The sequence below is a fragment of the Mercenaria mercenaria genome, chromosome 16, assembly GCF_021730395.1.
Source record: "Mercenaria mercenaria strain notata chromosome 16, MADL_Memer_1, whole genome shotgun sequence".
Taxonomy (NCBI): Eukaryota; Metazoa; Mollusca; class Bivalvia; order Venerida; family Veneridae; genus Mercenaria; species Mercenaria mercenaria.
The window spans coordinates 27562639-27582837 of NC_069376.1; the positions used below are offsets into that span (position 1 = coordinate 27562639).

A 20199-nucleotide genomic window follows, 5' to 3' on the forward strand; every position below is an offset into this window, starting at 1 on the left:
AGATATAAAATCTCAAAAAAGTAAAACAATGAAAGTTTTTTTTCTTGAGAAAAACTATTGTTTTAGAAAATGCGTGAAATAATAAGATTTCACAGAAGTAGCGAAATCAACGTGGATATTGTGGACAAATTGACAGCATATTTCCAGAAGACTCTATAGAGTTTGTTTTGAAAATATGATAATGGAGCTTAATGTCAAATAAAAATGTCCTTTATGATTTTGTTTGCGATTTCTGTCCCCTTTAACAGCACATAATATATTTCATAAAAACATCACATCGACAAGACATACTACTATAATGGGATGCAGTAATTTATTCTTGATCAGTTGGAAATATAATGCAACAGTTTGAAAGGGCAAAGGTGCTATGTGGAACGGTCTCTTTAATCGGTCTAACCTGGAATCAAAGAAATTGAAAATGTGAAATCGAGTTAAAAGTTCTATGTATTATTTTAAAGCATTACCAATACCGTTCATTTTAATACATCTTATAATTATTATAGGCCATAATAGAAAACGCTCTGATTGATTGCATAGTTGTAGATATTATGTAACTTTTTAAACTATATTGTGGTACTTAGCAAGCTTTGAAAAATCCGACAACACCTAACGCAGTCTCAAAAAGTAAGAAGGTAAAACAGGCACAACATAGTATACATGTGTCTACTGACCGCCAAGCCATTCAATAAGTGTTTTATTACATGACGTCAGAAATAAATGATCACATTATTCCTTTTTCAGCTTGGGAATACTACCGAATTCCAGTGCTTCATATACATGTATTTAGAAGTCTTGTAATAATATATTTCATTACATGACTCCTAAAATAAATCGACGGCCATTAGTTTGTTCTATATGGCAGCAGAAATTTGCTGGTCTGAAGTAAAACATTGATGATAGAAGTTATCATTTTTTTTCAGATAAAACACTTATTAAATGGCTTTCAGGCAAAACCAGTAACCCTTATTCTTCGGACCTCGGTCAATAATTTAAATGACCTACCAACTATCGGCGGAGAAGCTGTTGTTGTGCAATCTGCAAAAGAAAACATAACACATAAACAAGGACATATATCATCTTTACTTTTGATATAAAAGTGATGTTATACCACAAGTGTGCATTAAGAATAAGTGCAATATATTCTACAGTAGTACGGTATCGCACATTGCAGTACAGCAATATTTCTCTCTGATTTGTAGATTAGGTTTTTTGGAGATTTTTCTTGTGTTAAAAGCATCACATTTGGAAATATATTTGCTATCTTAAGCACAGTCGGTTTCCAAATACTATCATTGAGAACAATCATTTTATTGTAACTGAATTCCGGCACTAGGGCGAGAAAGGAAAAAGAAGGAAGGGAGGGGACAGGGGGAAGAGGAAAATTAGATTAAGAGTTTGGGGGATTTTTTTTGTTTAACTTATTTTAATTTAAGTCAGTCAAGATATTGTGAATGTGTCATTAGACATTACCTTTAATTTTGGGTTAATAGAATCTAGTGCAGATAATGGTATTGTGTAATAGGTAAAATAGTTTTTCATTTTTATTCTTTTTATACAGATTTAACTTTCATTTAAATGTAATTTTAAATGTGATTTTTAGTAACTAACACAGTCTCTTGTAATTCTAATTTTAGAATGGTTTTGCATTAATGTTAGTATAGTCTTCTTTTGATTTTATGATTGTATACAAAGACGAGACTATAATAAACTATGAGTACCCCAATATTTTGAACTAAATCCTCAAAACTGTTTAAAAAGAGGGAGGTGAGACAAAAATATTCTACTATATTGTAAAGCAAGATGGGATTTAAAAAACCTTAATTACAGTGAATAGCAGCTTTTGACTGATCACATTGTAACTAGCATCTTAATTGAACGGTATAATTATAATGATAAAGAGAAGTATACCGTATTACTGGTACACCCTTGCATTTTTTGTTGTTAATTGCTCTATTTGATCAGGTCTCAATTTCATTAAGTTGCCTATTTTAAAATGAAAAGTATTTGGATAAAAACCGAAATACAGTTAATAACAATTTCAGAGTAAAAAAATATTTGACCAATGAATAAATACGATACGAGTGTCAGAGTTGATGATAAGATTTGTAGACGTTCTGTCTGACACGTCACATTCTGTCATAGGACTTTGGTTTGTTCGATTAGAAAACTTTTTTTTGGGTTAGTTACAATAACTTGTAAAATAGTACAATGAAATATTGTGCATGTCTTTCCATTTATGATTGGACTTAAACTAGAACCTGTATGATTTTTAAGTATTTACCAGATTTAATTTCCATTCCTGCGTAATGGCCATATGAATAGCTTTCGGAATCTGTAGTTAAGGAACGGCCATAAACAAGAAGACCAAAAGGTTCGTCTACAGCGTGTGATACTATGTCACGTGACGTCATTGGTATGGTGAAAATACTGTAGTTACCAAGAGGTGTTTTGTGCGCAACCTGTACAAAAATAAAGACCTTTTAAAAACAATTTCTAGTAAGAAATGGAAAGTCTCCACCTCCTTATTTTTATGAATTATATGAACTGTACCATGAGAAAACCAAATTAGTGGATTTGCGACCAGCATGGATGCAGACCAGCCTGCGCATCTGGGCAGTCTGGTTAGGATCCATGCTGTTAGCTAATGGTTTCTCTAATTATAATAGGCTTTAAAAGCGAACAGCATTGATTCTGACCAAACAGCGCGGATGCACAGGCTGGTCTGGATCAATGCTGGTCAGTAATGTATATCTTAGTTTTCACATGGTGAAACTCAATTATTATTACATTTGTTTTCTAAAAAACACACCTTTTATACGTATTTTTGTGCCTTTCTAAAAATGGGATCCGGTAGTAAAAAGAATGCCACATTTGATATGTTTGAAATTTAAAAATGTTATCAACAACATGTAGGTATAACTGTATATTAAATATATACAAGATTAAGCCGACCAAAATGTTCCTCTAGCGCATATGCAACGAATTGTCTTTCAAGAAAATCTGATTTTAACACCATTTTACAGATGTTTAATATGACAGTGATGAAAGTCTGTTTGTTTACTTTGCTTAAGTGAGCTAAAAATGAAGCATATATATTCGCAAAGTAAAAAGGAAAAATACCAGCTCTGGGTTGTGTAAAACAGGTTCATTGTCAAACAACAGACCGGCTGCCTTCTCATGTCGAATTGTAACAATGTAGGTATTTGTCGACTCGCTGCTAGGAATACTGGAGTAGGAAGGCCGTTTAATATACGTCCAGTAATTGCTGAGGAATTGTGACGTCGCAGGGACGTTCGCCATAAACATCGCCTCTCCGGTAGAACTCAGAGCTATCTGCACCACCATAATCGGTATGTTCGATACAATTTCCAGCGTGCTTGACCCTTTGGTGTTGTACTCGTAGTATATTCTTTCATAAACCTCCGTGATTTTCGTACTACTGGATGTAGAGTGAATTTCAACTTTTGCCAAATTGCTTGGGGAATATATACGCACTTTATACGATTGTACCTCATTTGGTAAAGCCGGGACGATGAAGTGTAAAGCATATTTGCCAATAGGAGGGACTTGCATAGACAAATAGGCGGTGTTCCAGCGAGTATGTGAGCTAAAACTTTTACTGCCGGGTACAATAGATGAGAATACAGCAATCGGATGGTTGCTATTTATAGACACACCGCTTAGATCACGATTGTCCTGGTACATATACACCTCATTAGGTTTCAACGTTTTTGTCAAATATATACCGTGATAACTTTGCAAAGTGATACTAGTCGAATCATTGAGAGCAACAATGAGCAGCTGCGTTTTGCTGTGAGTTACCGTATTTGGGCTGTAAGAAGGTACTATGTAAGCAGAAGACAGGAAGTTGACGGGCAAAATTGGATTCGTTATCACATACGAATTTACATTGTACATTGCCAGTACGGAGATGTCGTCTGATGAAGATATCTTTATAAAACTCCTGGACCCGGTGTCTTCAAACCGATTTATCATGGAGGAGTTAAATGTTACCTCTTTGTAATTGTATGCATAGTATCTTGTCTTTACCAGGGTCGGGGTTTTGCTCGCGGAATTCGTGCTAGGAAGACTTATGTAGAAACTTGTTGATCTTTTGGAAGTAACCAATATTGTAAGAACGGGGTCGGAACGGTGACCATGGTAATCGTAATAAGGTATGTCTGCAAAGCCGAAAATAAATTCTTTCCCGTACGATGCTGAAAAAAATATATGTAAATGAACGTCAATTCATGCTTCTACTTGGAAATATGTTTGCTTATTGTACGTATTAGTTTTATTTTACTTTGGAATAATTGTTCGATATTTTAAGCAATACCGGTATATATTCACACACTCTTTTTCTTACAATCGCAGAAGAGGCACTTATATCTAAAAATATTTTACTCTTTCAACATTCGATATTTGCGCTAACTGCATTGTAACATGTCGTATTCGTTTATTATGTAAAAAAACCCCCAAATAATCTTTAAGTAAATGTGTTTGCTAATAATCGATCAGCTAAAAAAAATATGAACCGTGCCATGCGAAAACCAACATAGTGGGTTTGCGACCAGCATGGATCCAGACCAGCCTGCGCATCCGCGCAATCTGGTCAGGATCCATGCTGTTCGCTTTCAAAGCCTATAGCAATTAGAGAAACCGTTAGCAAACAGCATGGATCCTGACCAGACTGCGAGGATGTGCAGGCTGGTCTGGATCCATGCTGGTCGCAAATGCACTATGTTGGTTTTCTCATGGCGCGGCTCATATAAGATAATTCCATAAAATGCAAATAATGCATACGTTGATGTATTTGCCAATTATTAATCAGCAATAGAAGAAGTTTTATAAGGAAATAAATACATAAGCTAATTTTAAACAGATACAAATACATTGCATTGAAATTTTATTTAAGACAATAGGTCAGAAATAAATATTGTGATTCTAGTACCTAGTAAAGGATTGGTCAGCTGAAAATTTACACATAAAATCTGTCCAATATGTACTTACATTCAGTACAAACATCTTCCCCACTGACACATCCCACGGCGAGTAACTAGACAAATAAAAAGTTAAAGGTATATATAAGACGAAATAAAAACTAAACAGTTTTGTTCTTCCTTTTTGATATCGACAGAAGACATATTAACTGAAACACATTTTTACATGTAATGACGTAAATGGCACATAGGTATAGGTATCAATCAAACACTTTCAAACAGCATCATTTATTAATTCGATCTTGTAGGCTATCAACAAAATATTGTCCTGAAATTGTGAAAAATATCAAGCATTGATTATTATAAAGGTAATATGCAAAGGCGCATAACATGTGACGTGTGCCATCGCATCGGACTACCTGTATGCCATGATGAATATAAAATGGGGATAAAGATATGGTCATGGCGAAAAATTACAATACTTTAATACCATTTTGACCTTGGCATTCGAGATAGGAAGACTGCAAAGCATAATGTTGTGAAAAAAAGCAATTTTTCACACAATAATTGGGTTAGAGGTAATAAAAGTATTACCGGTCCGGGACAAGAATGAACAATATTTCAAGACTTTTACACCTTCTAATAGTGACCTTGAAGACAATTAACATAATATCCGCACTGCATTCCGAAGCGCTGTGATATGTGCTTGTATCAGGTTTGAAATAAAATCTGTATTTATAAGTGTCTAGTTACTGCAAGACCTGCGGACAGACCGGCTGACGAAAGGATTACAATAGAATTTTACCTAAAAGATGACATTGTCGAATATAAAATTGCGGGTCTATAAATTTAACTGAAACATTGTTTTGATTATAACGCCATTCCATTTTACTTTTGTACATTCTTTTATTTGTTTTGCTGTTACTTGCAATTTATCTTTTTATGTTTTGTGCGTAAAAGTATAACAAGACAATTCACTTAGACAATTGAAAAATAGTCACGTCACCATAAAATTTATAGCAATTGTTAAGTATTGTACTTCTAGAATTTCGTTACGAAACTGAGAAAGTATTTTACAGCTGTTTTAAATATTAACTGAAACTTACGTGTTTTAGTACGATTTAAAGAGAATTCCTATAGTTTTTTTCCTTTCATAGATTTTTTTTTTTAAATTCACATATATGATAAGAAAATTTGTGCTGAAAACAATGAACAAATAAAAACAATGGGTCACCAGGCTTGTTTTTTTGTGAAAAATTGTTTTGAACACACCCACTGTTGCTGAAACTGCTAGCGATTTTTCAACATTTTCATAATTTTCTGCTTTTTTATAAATACCAACCCAAATATATATCAAGACAGCACAATAAGGTTTATTCTTTTTACAGATTTTATTATATACTTATTTGATATCGTAGTCATTTTTGTAATACTATATCCTTACAATAATTGGTAGAAATGAAAAAAATTGTTTAACATTCACTTTTGTGAACTTTTTTCAATGAAAAATACCCATTGTGAAGAATATTTTTTTTTAAATTTTGAAAAAACTGTTTCATAGAATTTTTTTGTTTTTCTTGTGTATAAATAATTGTATTGTGAGCATAAAAATGGCTAAAAATGTATGGGTCACCAGGCTAAATTTTATGTTAAGACCGTTTAAATACAACACATGTTCGGACGAAAAATGGCGCGAACCTGACCAAATTGATTACATGTGTATCTGCTAGAAGTTAAAAAAAAGTTTTAAAAATTCTTAATTCTTTCTATGATTGAATACTAAATAATCTTAAAGGCGATATTGTCTTATCAGTACTAAGTCAGTTGTCTTACATTATATGAACAACACTGTATTTGTACTAAAATGCGATGTGAAAACACAACCACAAAAATGGCAAGATACCTGTCAGGCATGATACTTGTCAATACAACATAAACCAGTATCAACATTTGATTACAATAAAACTTATCAAAAATGCTATTTCATTCAAGAGTCCTCATATTTAAGCTCGTCTGTCACATGTTTTTATCAAATGTTGACTTCACTTCAGTTTTCCATAGAAAGTGCCTGCTGCGCAGAAAGATGCGCATAAAAAACTATAGGAATTCCCTTTAATCAGAAATTTAAAACGCGGTGTAAATTACACCGAAAGTTGCAATACAGTTCGTTTTAGTTTTCCTTCAAAATCACCAAAGTAGTAAGCAAAATAAAGTTATATTTATAATCTATAATCACAGTTTTTTTTCGAGCTTTTATCCTTTAAAATTTCAACTAAGATCAGCAGAACCAGCCCCTCTATCTTAATAAAAACATCTTCTCAAATTTATGCCAGTTTACGGTGAATACTTTTGACAATTTGCTCTTGGTCATTTTACTATCGACCAGCAGACTATTCATTATATCGTTGTGATGATTAATATATTGTTAGTCATATTAGAATGTTTATTACATGACTTTAGAAATGATTTTTCATATATTTTACTTCCAAAGTTTAGCCCAACAAAATTAATGATGAACTACAGACCGGTCGATAGCACAAACTATTGACCAGCGATTTATATTAGGAGTCAAGTAATAATATTTCTTATTTTTATAAATGTCTCACCGAAATATATATCCATAAACACATTTTGACTTTCGAGTTCGTTATCTTGCCATGGTTTAAACCCGTTCTTATCAGTCATTCCAAAACATGCAAAAACTAGGACAATGTAAGACAGACTAAGAGTCCCTGAATTTCTATGTTTAATTTTTGTTTGCATATCGAAGGCTTGGCTCGTGTCTATGTATCTACTTACGAGTGGCGTTCTACAAATACGTCTACTGATGTCATAACTTCAAAACTAACCAATACAGTCGTCACAATAATGAAAGTGTCTCTGCCACGTATGTACCAGATTGGGCAAGTAAATGGTGTGCATTTCGGCCCACGTCACCGACGTTTTCATAACGTCAACTTTGTAAAATATTCTTTCATAATTAATTGATTTGATTATGTTTCCAAATCTTTAGAAGATACACCCAACAACTACGAGGATTGTAACTAAATACATAATTAATTTTTGAAAAAATAAGAATATTCATTTAGAGTACGATATCACTGTCAGTAAACGTAAATAAAACATATTTAACATAAGCATGTAGATATAAGACATTTTAAATCATTTTTTTTGCTAATCATTTAACTGTTTTATGTATTAAGTAACTAAAATGGTCGCTATCTTCACCTCATACTCTTGATTTCTAAAGTAGTGACGGGAACAAAGTTGCAAAGCCAGTTTACGTATTTATTGAAACCCCATGTATGGCAAATTAACGAAACTAATGACAAAATAGCAGCGGCGAATAACCAAGAATCGCTTGCGCATATCATGGAATTTGCGATACTATGCTGTCGTTCATTTTGCATTAGCCCGGAAAAACAGGTTCATTTCTTACGTACATGGGGACAAATTGTAAAGAGCCATTACCTCCGGATTTAAAACGTCTTAAAACAAGTCAGTCTTTTTTTAAATGTCTACACTCTGGTATTATTTACGTTATTATCGGGACCGTATAACCTTTTTTTTACCGAGAATATAGGCTAATCTTAAAAAGGTGATTTAGCATTCGTCTCGTCCATTTTTTTTCAACCGGATTTAATTCCAAAAACAGCATCAAATATGCATTTTATGCGATTAAAAACGACTTAACTACAATGTAAAATGATGAAAGTCCAAGGTAGTAATGGCCTTTTTTCTTCAGAAAATGAATAAGGTGTTTGAGAAAGGTGAATTTACATGAACCATGACCAAAATGACAAAACAAACAAATATATTCTTTATGCGTACAGATCACAATTTAAAAATCAGCAAAATCGTCCATGATGTAAATATGGGAGCCGACACTCAATAAAACATTAACAGGACTGTAATGACAATATAAGATTACACTTTTACCGACCGAATGGATTGAAATCCATACGTTTCTTTACTTGCCAAAATAAATTAAAGTTATATCATTCCCTCGATACCATTGTGACATTGACCGTCGACATAGTGACCAACAGCTATCATAGGGGTAAGTATGGTATGGCCAGAGGTCAAATTATAGAAAAATATCCAGAGGAAATGGAAGGTAAGACACATAAATATTCCATACTTCGTTTTAAAACTGTGAGATAATTAATCTGAACCCCACCCCCACCCCCAGCCCCTTTGTCATGGAAAACATACGCTTCGCCCAGCCCATGAATTGCTGTTACTATATAAATTTAATTGTTAGACCGTAACACTTACGCTACGTCGCAAAACAGAAATTACTCGAATACGTATTTTTCAAAATTTTATGCATTTTAATTAACACACATGAAAAATATTTTGCATGCTGTTTCACTACAACTTGTACAATTCAAAGCTATATAAAGAAAAAAGTCCAGAATGTCATACTGCCATCATCATTACCCTGTAAAAGATAAAGAAAAAATAACAAAACTCCCCAAAAGCACTAAACAGCCAGGCACCATAAAGAAGGTAAGCCGGTGATCGGCACTGTTTAAAAATATAATTGAAAGAGTGTTATTTATTGATCACAATGTTCAAATAAAAATAGATAACAAGAAATCATGCAAGATATGCCTTGAATTTTGTGAATATTAAGCATAACTGTTGATTTAGGATGAAAACACAAATTTAACTTATCTACGTACGTCAAATTATTTCAATACAAACAGGACTGTTAGTACTTTACATTTAGATTGGTAATGCAAAACATAGGACTGTCATTACATTACATTACATTATATATTATCCAAGATTTATACAAAATGGTAGGCTTGTCATAACACTACATTTTTTATGATAAAATGGACGGTGCAGTATATAACAACAGAACCTGTAAATATCTTGTAAAGCTTACCTATTATCTGACTTGCATGGGTGGAATAAACGCAGTCTGCAAAACACCAAAATTATATGATGATGATGATGATGATATTATATAATTAATAACAATAATAATAATAATTTTGTTTGTTTGTTTGTTTGTTTGCTTTTGGGTTTAACGCCGTTTTTTTTTTTTTTTTTCAACAGTATTTCAGTTATGCAACGGCGGGCAGTTTGCTTTTGAGTTTAACGCCGTTTTTTAACAGTATTTCAGTTATGCCAACAGTATTTCAGTTATGCAACGGCGGACAGTTTGCTTTTGAGTTTAACGCCGTTTTTCAACAGTATTTCAGTTATGCAACGGCGGACAGTTTGCTTTTGAGTTTAACGCCGTTTTTTTTTTCAACAGTATTTCAGTTATGCAACGGCGGGCAGTTTGCTTTTGAGTTTAACGCCGTTTTTCAACAGTATTTCAGTTATGCCAACAGTATTTCAGTTATGCAACGGCGGACAGTTTGCTTTTGAGTTTAACGCCGTTTTTCAACAGTATTTCAGTTATGCAACGGCGTACAGTTGTTCCTTGATTCTGTACCAGTATAAACCTGTTTTCCGCAAGTAAATGCCAACTTCCCAAAGTGAATCAAAGGTTGAGGATGAATTACTAACGACAATGTATTTTATGAAATTGTCATGGAAAACATACGCTTCGCCGGGGTCTCGAAGTCACGACCCCGCGATCCGTAGATCTGCGCTCTTCCTCTTGAGCTAAGCGGACTGGTAAAATAATAATAATAATAATAATAATAATAATAATAATAATAATCATTACAACACTAAAACAAGGAATACAGAAAATAATGTAAAGAAGAACCATTTTTTGACGTTATTGATACACGAGGTCTTAGCAGGAATGAACTATTCTTGTGAGGAAGAGGTTATACATCCGTGGAATAATTTCACGGGGTCGTAGCCCGAGTGAATTATTCTGAGGACGTATAACCGATTTTGAGTGTATCTATTTATACCTTCGCCTATAGCCTGAAATGATTACAATTAATAAATATCGAAAACAAAAATGATAATTAAAGAAAAAATCAAGAATAGGGAGAAAAAGAGTGAGTCAACGCGTAGGCCCATTCAGTTCATTCATAATGAAGCGTCATAATTCATTACATGAACATGTGTGATGCGGTTTGATAATTAATTACATGAACATGTGTGATGCGGTTTGATAATTAATTACATGAACATGTGTTATGCGGTTTGATATTTCATTACATATACGTGTGTGATGCGGTTTGATATTTCATTACATGAACATGATAGATGCGGTTTGACAATTCATTACATATACGTGTGTGATGCGGTTTGATATTTCATTACATATACATGTGTGATGCGGTTTGATAATTCATTACAGGAACATGTATAGTGAGGTTTCATAAGTCATTACATATTCATTACAAGAACATGATTGATGCGGTTTAATATTTCATTACATGAACATGTGTGATGGGGTTTGATATTTCATTACATGAACATGATTAATGCGGTTTAATATTTCATTACATGAACATGTGTGATGGGGTTTGATATTTCATTACATGAACATGATTAATGCGGTTTAATATTTCATTACATGAACGTGTGTTTAAGTATGATATCTCATTACCTTAACGTCTCCTTTTTCTAATTTTCGTTCCACATATTTTTAAACTATTTGCTAGCCTTCTTTAACATGTCACATATTTTGCACCTATATCTTAGCGTATACCTTCATTGAACTTCATTCCAGCTGAATAGCTATAAGCGAAGTGCCCGAATCGAGTTACATCAAAAGTGCCATATACGAGAAGACCAAATGGTTCATCTCCAACGTGAGACACAATATCCCGCGTCGTCATAGGTACTGTGAACACGGTGTAATTTCCAAGCGGTGTTCTGTGTGCAGCCTCAAAATAATAAAATTTACATTGAGATAAAAGCAACATAACAGTGTTATTTTTACGTAATCTGTAAATGAACACATTTGTTAGATTAATTTAGAGTTTACTTAAGCAAAAGCATATTCAGGATTACATTCTATGTATTAACCTATCTACAGCTCTTTAAATACTATGCAAATTAATGAATACCTCACAGGATGCAACACAAATGGAAGAGTAACCACTACTTACAAAACCATTATAATGCATTTAGTTACAGAAACGAGGGTCCAAACGGTGCCTTAGAAATAAACAGTGAAATACCTACACTTTCTCAAAATTACACTACTCTGGAAAAGTTTTTATCGTATGCTGAAAATGATAAATTCGAAACATTCGCTTTTCGAGCTCGCTATCAATGGTGGAATTTTGCAATAACTTACCACTTCAGGATTGTGCATGAGTGGTTTTCCATCTGCGAGCAAACCCAGTGCCTCTTCGTATCTAACTGTGATGATGTAAAAAGAATGGCTGCTATCTGTAAGGTAGTTGGTCATATACTGTGACACTGCAGGGATGTTTGTCATGTACATAGCTTCTCCGTCTGAATTCAAAGCAATTTGTACCACCATGATTGGATTATCAGATAGAATTTCCAACGCAGTTGAGCCTTTTGTGCCGTATTCGTAATATATGTTTTCATACACGTGCATCAGCTTCTTGCTGCTGGAGGAAGAATGAACCTCAACACGTGCACCGATGTGCGTCGCATATATGCGGACTTTGTATGACTTAACCACACCCGGTAAGGATGGCACGACGAAATGTAAAGCGTCTTTTACGATCGGAGGCACCTGCATGAAGAGGTCTCGAGTTTGGACTCTAGTATAGCTGCTGTAGGGGGAGTTATACCCCATGGTCACGGATGAAAAGACGGCCACTGGGTAATTACTTGTGATAGACGTACCACTCAAATCCTGTCGGGGTTGATAAACATACGTTTCGTTCGCATTGAGTCTCTGTGTATTAGAAATGTCATAACTTTTAATGTGTACTGTCGTCGAATCGTTTAATGCAACGATCAGCATCTGTGACTGGCTGTGGCTGAATGAGTTTTGGGTGTAAGACGGTATGACATAGGAGGTGGAAAGGGAACTCACAGGCAATATCGGATTGGTGATAACATACGAATTAACGTTGTATACCGCTAGTACGGAGATAGGATCATTCGAGCGTATCTTGATAGAACTTCTAGAACTAGAGACGCTGTTCTTGTTTATGTGCGTGGCATTAAATGAGAAACTCCCTGTCTGGTATACTCTGTGCCTGTTTGTGACAAAGGTGGGCGTCTTGCTTGCGGAAGCAGTAGTTGGTAGGGTCACGTAGATATAGGTAGATCTTTTGCTTACTATTCGGATACTTAGACTTGGGTCCGTAGACTCACTTCTAGTCGTGAAGTATGGTAAATCAGCAAAGCCGAAAATAAACTCCGTCCCGTATGATGCTGAAATTGTATGAGATAAGTAGTAACAATTAAATTATAAATGGATTGATATATTTGTACGAGGAGTACTCAATAAATACTCGGAAAAGTGCTCTATTCAATGACACCGTTATATAACGTAGATTAGGGAATACTTAGTTGATATGTCAAAAACATATTTTCTGTGGACAAATAATAAGTTAATGCTAGTCCACACGGCAAATTCATGTAACGTCATCAAGCCCAATTTTGTCGTCTTTTTTAAAACAAATTTGCAGTTACTAAAACATTCCTTGCCATTTTACTATTTATCAAACTGCCTTTTCTCAAATATGCAAACTATTAAGGCGAAACGTCAAGTGCTACGCCAGTAACGTCTAATTATAAATGTGACGTCATTAAAATGTTTGGCAGGCATATTGTGTTAATCGTCGCTTGAAAATCAGTGTTGAACGGAAACATTAGATAACATTTTGTGTTTTAATATGAAAATAAAAGAAAGAGGCAAATACTATTCGTGATAAAGTTGAAGGGACATTGCCCTTAAAAATCAATATTTCATAAGTGGCGCGGGAGGTTTAAAATGGCCAGGAGAATATTGCTGACGGCCCGCGCATATCAGACGCCAGGAGGCAATAACGTTCATTCACGCTTTGAAAATTAATTAAAGAGCTCCTTTATGCGGATCGGTGCATCACAGTTCAGTGTCCCATTTCATCAATATACGGTAGAAATATTACATGAACAGTATTTACTTGTTAGTGGGAAACTTTAAAATTGTATTTAATGGCGAGAAACATGGAACGCTTGGATTGTGATATGACAGCGTCATAATGACGTTGGCCGCTTTAGCGCCAATGGCATTGTCTTAGAGACAATAAATAAATAAATAAATAAATAAATAATGGGCATGTTCCTAAACCTGTAATTTAATTTTCACATAAAATATATGTTTTTATACATCACATTTTCAAATTTTAGCAAAATAGGACCAGGAATACAGATATGAGAGCACTTCTCCGCGTATTTTTAACACCCCTAGTACAACAAAAATATAAAAAGCATTGTTAGTCATATTAAAACAATATAAAAACATTGTTAGTCATATTAAAACAATATAAAAAACATTGTTAGTCATATTAAAACAACTGATAAAGAACGAAGAAATGTTGATGTTTCTGCAGGAGAAACTAACATGTGATAAAAAGAATATTACATTTCGAGGGTTCAACGCAATAAGGGCGTATCCACATATAATAACTATATGTAGATACGCCCTTATTGCGTTGAACCCTCGATTTGTGTGTTTCCACAGTAAAATGTTGCAATAGTTGAATAAAAAAAATAAGTTTAATACTCGGCAAAGTCTCGCATTTAATATTTTATTCAACTCGTGCAATAAATTCAACATGAACAAGACACTCATGTAGTAACCTCTGTACAAGCCGCTAAATCGCATTGTCATCTAATATTAAATAGTCATCAGCGGACAGATATCACAAGACTGAATACTTAACTCACATTTTAAAATACGTCAATTTGATACAAATCACGAACAGGCTTTTTGATATTTTACTTACATTTAGTACAGATATTGTCCCCATTGATCAACCATACAAGAGATAGCTACAATATAAATGAGGGTAAACATGCAAAAATAATAGCATATTTATATGTGAAAATAATCGTTAGGATTTTAAATTTTTAACTGGTTTAGTTGACTGTACAAAATTCCTGCGGGATTAATTTTGGAAACAATTCTCTTTCAGAAGGTTTTTATATTTGTGTTTTAAGGCTTCATGCAGAATAGCATTAACATTTAAGACCGAGAGAGTAAATACAGTGAAATAAAGTGATAATAATATCCACAACACTACCAGCACTAAACATTTACACAGTAAATACAGTGAAATAAAGTGATAATAATATCCACAACACTATCATTGTAAAATAAAGTGATACTAATGTCGATAACACTACCAGCATTGAACATATAGATAGAGAGTGAAATAAAGTGATACTAATATTCATAGCAGTACGAACATTTAATATTTACAGAGTTTATACAGTGAAAAATGCAAATATGGGGAATGGGATAACCTCCAGCAGGAAGACAGACTTTTTGTTCGTTGTACATATGATTCCTTTTAAAAGGTATGATCTGAAGAATTGTTTAATCTAAATGCAACAGAAAAGGGAAATTTTAGTTTCAAAATCTTGTTGAGATGAAAATAAAATCCGGATGCTGTCTCACTAGAAACAAGTTGATAAACACTTACTGCAAAAGAGCATATCCATAACAACATATTTAGTTTTGATTTCAGTCACTGATATGGTCGTATATATGCGAGCACTTTGATGTCTTTCTTATCTAATGGTTCAAGTTCTCTTTAACTTGATTGTACTTAAAGCGAATGGTTCACAGAATTTTAAGAAAAGAATGAATTATCTCAGTTTTAAATTTTTTTATAACCGGACATTTTTTATACTTGTTGGCATATGTTATAAGTAGATATGTATTATAGTACAAATCAATATAAGATCGCAAAACATTGCAACGTTTTGGAATTATTTAAAAAAAAGAAACACTATATATGGTGAATGACATATGTCAGTTTATAGTTATTTTTGTATTTTATTCAATTTGTCTCATTTATCATCTGACCTAGTTTTTGGAGAATACGCCGGACGTTACTTTGATAGACCTCTGCTCCCAAAATTAACATACTAGTACACATGAGAAGTTAAACTGGGTTATCTGTAAGACTTTTGTATGATCAACATATAATCGTCCTTCTGTGTAATAAAAATGTATTTAATTTCGATTCCGAAATGAGCTAGATAAATTTATTTACCTTTACCCTCCTAAATTTCTAAAATGGACTAGTCCATCATTCAATTAGGGCAGTACCACTTGTTATTCAGAGGGATGTTAACTGAAAATTTACTGACTGTACAGACGTACAGGCTGATCTTGGTAGGCAAGATCATATGCCGCCAGCAGGCTAACGGTTAAAAGCTAATTCATAATTTTACGGAATGAGGGCAATTGTTACATGGTCAGTAAGACTTTTAAAGATCACGAACCTAAATGAGATTAACTACTCAAAATGTTATCTAATGGCGAAAAGAACCGAAATTAAAGTTGACACACCTCAAATGCTTTGGTGAGAAAAACTGCACACGCCGATGGGGCAATTGGGACAGAATTTATGATAAGATTTTCAGATTGTGCTTAATCACCCCCCTTCAGTTGTAACATTTGTTATAAAGTGACATAATATATGGTATAAACCAACTAACACATGATTTCTTGCATAACACACTTGGTGTGTAAAACGATCACCTGCATGACGTTAAAACATATTTGCTTTACCGGAAGTAAAGCCCCCCCCCCCCCCCCCCCCCCACCCCCGCGACAGCTTTGTAATTATAGAAAAAAATCAACATTCTAAATATACTATATCAAAACAAGTTTTCACTCTTTTTGAATTTTCTCAGTTTCATATATATGTTGAAACAATCTGTGAATTAATGTTGAAATACTTGTCACCCAAACTCTTTGTGTACATGGAGACCGGTTGTTTAGTAAAGAATATCTTTTCTTGATTTGTATTGAAGACTTATGATTATGAATCTCAGAACAAAATTTCCGTCGTCTGTCGTCGGCAACTATCTTTGTAAGAACGATTCTTTGGGGTAAACAATCTAATAAAAGCCACAATGCATCTATTGATAAACACAAACTCTTCAGGTGGTGTAACTTTTGTAGCGTGTGCATTTTGCAAGAGACATACGATAACAACTTAATTATCAATATAAAATGACGGAGAACATATCTTGTGATATAAACAAAAACAGTACTGTAACAAGCTGGCTATAAGTTGTGGAATAAACATCATGAATATGGCATAGAGTCAGTCGTGCTACATCGGGTATTTCCGTGTTCTCCGGTAAATACACTGCGTAGCATAAAGGCCGAGGTGATCAGATTGGGCATAGAGTATGACAAACACAAGCACAGAATAAAGACTCCTTAATCTTCTAGCATAAAACAGCTATTTTAATACAATTCCAAGACACAAAACAGAATAACTTATTCTTTTGTGTCTCCACGACGTTAATTATACATGATCTACATAACGAATGGGTACTACAAATATCTAGTGACAAAGCAACAGTATGCTTAGACAATTAATTAAGCAGTATGAACAGCACTTGATGTATAAAATAAACCCTTCCCATGCTAAATTTCTATAATGAACTTGTCCATCTTTCAATTTGGACATTACCATTAACTGTTAAAAGGGGTGCATACCAAAAATATACTGACTGAGCATGCTGAATGGCGAACAATGGATGTGTAGGCTGAGCATGATCTGCACTGGTCGCAAAAGGCAGAATCAGTAGTGTTCAGTATGATAAGGGTTAAGTCTTGACCACAAGTTGTTTCCATAGAGTAAGACAGTTATTTATCTCAGATGTTTCAAAACTAAACTGAAAAGAGAATGACTGAATAACTTTTGATTAATATGGTGGCATATTTCTGCATACGATAACCAGATAAGTTTCGCGAAAATGTATCGAGTTTTCTCGAAAAACGGAAAAGTTTTCGCGAAAACATTAAAAGCTTTTCACGAAAAGAACTGCAAATGTTAAGTGAAAATATTTGCGTAAGTGCCCACTTCTGCATATGAAAACCAGATAAGTTTCGCGAAAATGGGCCAAACTTTCATGAAAAACGGTAAAGGTTTCGTAAAAAAAAAAAAGGTTTTCGCGAAAATAACAGTTTTCAGATGGCTATAAACAGCATACTGCATTCGGTATCAGTCTGGTATTTGGATAGGTTGTATGTGCAACGGACTAAGAGATGTGTACTATCGTTGTTCAAAGCGTTCCAAATGTTTCTATTTTTAGATAAGTAACAAATCTTAACAACTTTTCATGAAAAGATTAATTTTCAAGATCTTTTATCTTAACTGCAGAAGTGGGCACTATCGCGAAATTTTCCACTTAATATCTGTATTACGGAAGCTTATTAGGGCCTACAGTTGGTGAGATGTTTTGTGCTAAGTCGACTTGTCTTTACTTGCCTAGATAAGATGTTTTACACATGTCAATAAAATTTATTCACAAAGATTAAAAGTATAGAGATAATGCAAGTTAACCTTTCACGATATGCTCGATGTTTTTCTCTTTTCGACTTCACTTTTCTCGATATGCTCGATGTTTTTCACTTTTCGACTTAACTTTTCTCAATATGCTCGATGTTTTTCTATTTTCGACAAATATTTAATTAAAAAAAATATACATCGTGATTTTCGAGATAAACATTGTGAGACGGATGGACAGACAGACAGATGGAGAGTAAACCTATAGTAATCTCCATATTTCCATGTATTCACATACCAAATTACATTAACCCAGCCACTATAATTTTTTGTCATCAAAGGATCCATATGGGAAAACTATATTTTGACTATTTCTGTTGCCATAGCAACATGAATTTTAACAAAGTGTTGTTCATAATTTCAATATATCCCTCTATTCACATACAAAATTACATTGATCTAGCTAGTATCAAAGCTTTGATAGTGTTTGATATATTTAGTCGAGCTAAAAAGGACAATCATATATAACTGAATGGGAGGGAGGAGGGGAGGGGGCGGGGCGTGTGGAAGTGCTCTTTGAAATTTCACATGTTCATACTGAAATAGAGCTGGAAAATAAAAAAATAACTGGGGGAGGGATGTCACCCTGGTGAAGGGGGTGCAGGGTGTCGGGATGCGGGGAACTGTTGTTTTGAAATTTCACATTTTCACATGTTTATATTGAAAATATAGCTGAACAATAGATTTTTTAAGTGGGGGGGGGGGGGGGGGGGGGGGTGGGTGGCGGGGAGGTCACCTCAGTGTGGGGAGGGGGTTGTGATGTGGGGGTGGGGTGGAAGAGGGGGAAATGTTGTTGTGTTATTATGAAATTTCACATGTTCATATTGAAATATAGCTGAAACATAAAATCATAAATGAAACAATAATTCTGTGCAGACAAGACCACAATTTAAACAGGTTTTGCCCTTTTAGGGGATATAACTCTCGAGTCAATCATGGGATATGCCTGGTTCAAGAAAGGAACCAAGATCTTTTGGTGGTTAAAGTTATGTGCAAGTTTAGTTAAAATCAACTCACAAACAAGAAGGGTTTTTGTAACAAAAACACATGTCTCCCCCAGCCTCCCTGATTTGTTACAGTGACTATTTGTGTCAAGTAATTTGAAAATCCTTTAAGGGGTTTAAACAATACAGCCCGGACACGATTTGTGAAGGACAGACGGACGAACTTACAGGATTTGTGGGGTAATCCCTTATATTACCTATTATCTTCCTTTGATCCTTTTAACCCCACAATACTATTTTTTAACCCCACAATACCAATTTAACCCCAGAATGACCATTACCTCAGAATGTCAAATTCAACAGAAACGCTAACCCCAAATTTACATGTGGGCACGTCGGGACAGACAGACGGACAGACAGACAACTCGGGGGAAAAACAATATGTCTCCCTAGAATATTTTTGGCGTACACATAATGAAACCATCACTGTGCAGACAAGACCAATATAGGCAATTTTTGAACCTGACGTGTTTAAATATCACGTGACATGCATAATTATATCGCTTAAAGTAAACGTTCTCGAGAAAAAGATGTAACAAGTCGAGTAAATTATGTTGAAATACCAAATACATTTATCTTCTTGTTATGTTTCTTGACGACTTCGCTGAAAGATCTAGTTAGACGTGTAGAAGTTAATCGCATTGACAAATATTTCACGCAATTCGATAAAAAGGTATGCGTAATGATTAAAAACATTTACGTATAACGTATTAATTATCACGGCTTCATCAGATGTTTTTGTTCAAAACGAAAAGACACAAGTTGACTTGACGCGAAACTTTTAGATAAGTGGAGGCCCTGATAAGCTTCCGT

At 34.2% G+C, this 20199-nt stretch overlaps 2 protein-coding genes across 2 annotated transcripts; both read right to left on the minus strand.

Moving 5' to 3' along the window:
* Positions 1-296: 296 nt before the first annotated feature.
* Positions 297-7685, minus strand: LOC123541446 (uncharacterized). Its single transcript, XM_045326939.2, has 6 exons — positions 7547-7685; positions 5011-5056; positions 3121-4217; positions 2282-2459; positions 1003-1035; positions 297-397 (listed from the first exon to the last, which is right to left on the minus strand). The coding sequence occupies exons 1-6, from the start codon at positions 7568-7570 to the stop codon at positions 393-395; spliced, it is 1383 nt and encodes a 460-aa protein (XP_045182874.2). The 5' UTR covers positions 7571-7685; the 3' UTR covers positions 297-392.
* A 1566-nt stretch (positions 7686-9251) lies between these two features.
* LOC123540887 (uncharacterized) lies at positions 9252-16251 on the minus strand. The gene is made up of 6 exons (XM_045326214.2): positions 15491-16251; positions 14792-14837; positions 12172-13232; positions 11578-11755; positions 9838-9873; positions 9252-9384 (listed from the first exon to the last, which is right to left on the minus strand). The coding sequence occupies exons 1-6, from the start codon at positions 15515-15517 to the stop codon at positions 9380-9382; spliced, it is 1353 nt and encodes a 450-aa protein (XP_045182149.2). The 5' UTR covers positions 15518-16251; the 3' UTR covers positions 9252-9379.
* Positions 16252-20199: the final 3948 nt, after the last annotated feature.